This window comes from Corvus brachyrhynchos, unplaced genomic scaffold, assembly GCF_000691975.1.
Source record: "Corvus brachyrhynchos isolate BGI_N302 unplaced genomic scaffold, ASM69197v1 scaffold442, whole genome shotgun sequence".
NCBI lineage: Eukaryota > Metazoa > Chordata > Aves > Passeriformes > Corvidae > Corvus > Corvus brachyrhynchos.
The window spans coordinates 87,772-88,276 of record NW_008236443.1 but is presented as its reverse complement, the minus strand read 5'-3'; the positions used below and the strand labels follow the sequence as shown (position 1 = coordinate 88,276).

The 505-nt window shown below is 67.7% G+C and overlaps 1 protein-coding gene across 1 annotated transcript in view; it reads right to left on the bottom strand.

The window, feature by feature from the left end:
* LOC103624402 (transcription factor p65) overlaps positions 1–503 on the bottom strand; it is a gene marked incomplete at its 5' end in the record, with an annotated part of 1,332 nt that extends 829 nt beyond the window's left edge. The window contains one exon of the mRNA XM_017747255.1: positions 363–503. Within this exon, the coding sequence (XP_017602744.1) occupies positions 363–503 (141 nt within the window). The remainder of the gene's footprint in view (positions 1–362) is intronic.
* Between the last annotated feature and the right edge of the window lie 2 nt (positions 504–505).

Below are 505 nucleotides of genomic sequence, written 5' to 3'. Positions count from 1 at the left end.
GGGGCGGGGCGGGGGGAGGTGGGTGCTGACCCCCCCCGGGGATGGGGGCACCGGGGGGCTCAGGGAAGGCTCAGGGGGGGCCTTGGCAGTTATCGGCCTGTACTGGTGCATACTGGTGTATACTGGGATGCACTGGGGGACTCGCACAGATGGTAAGGAGGGTCTTGGGGGACACCGGGGGAGCAATGGAAGAGCTCAGGGGGGGCCCTGACACTTACTGGTGCATACTGGTCTGTACTGGGGCACTCACGCGGATGGTGGGGTGGGTCTGGGTGGTCTCGGTGCTGCGCTCCCCGCGGATGGGGGCACTGGGGGGAGCACTGGGGGGGCCCTGGCAGTTACTGGTGCATACTGGTCTGTACTGGGGCACTCACGCGGATGGTGGGGTGGGTCTTGGTGGTCTCGGTGCTGTGCTCCCCGGGGATGCTCCCGGCCGAGCGCCCCTCGCACTTGTACCGGAACCTCATCCCGCGCTGCTTCGGCTGCTCCAGGATCTCCACGTACG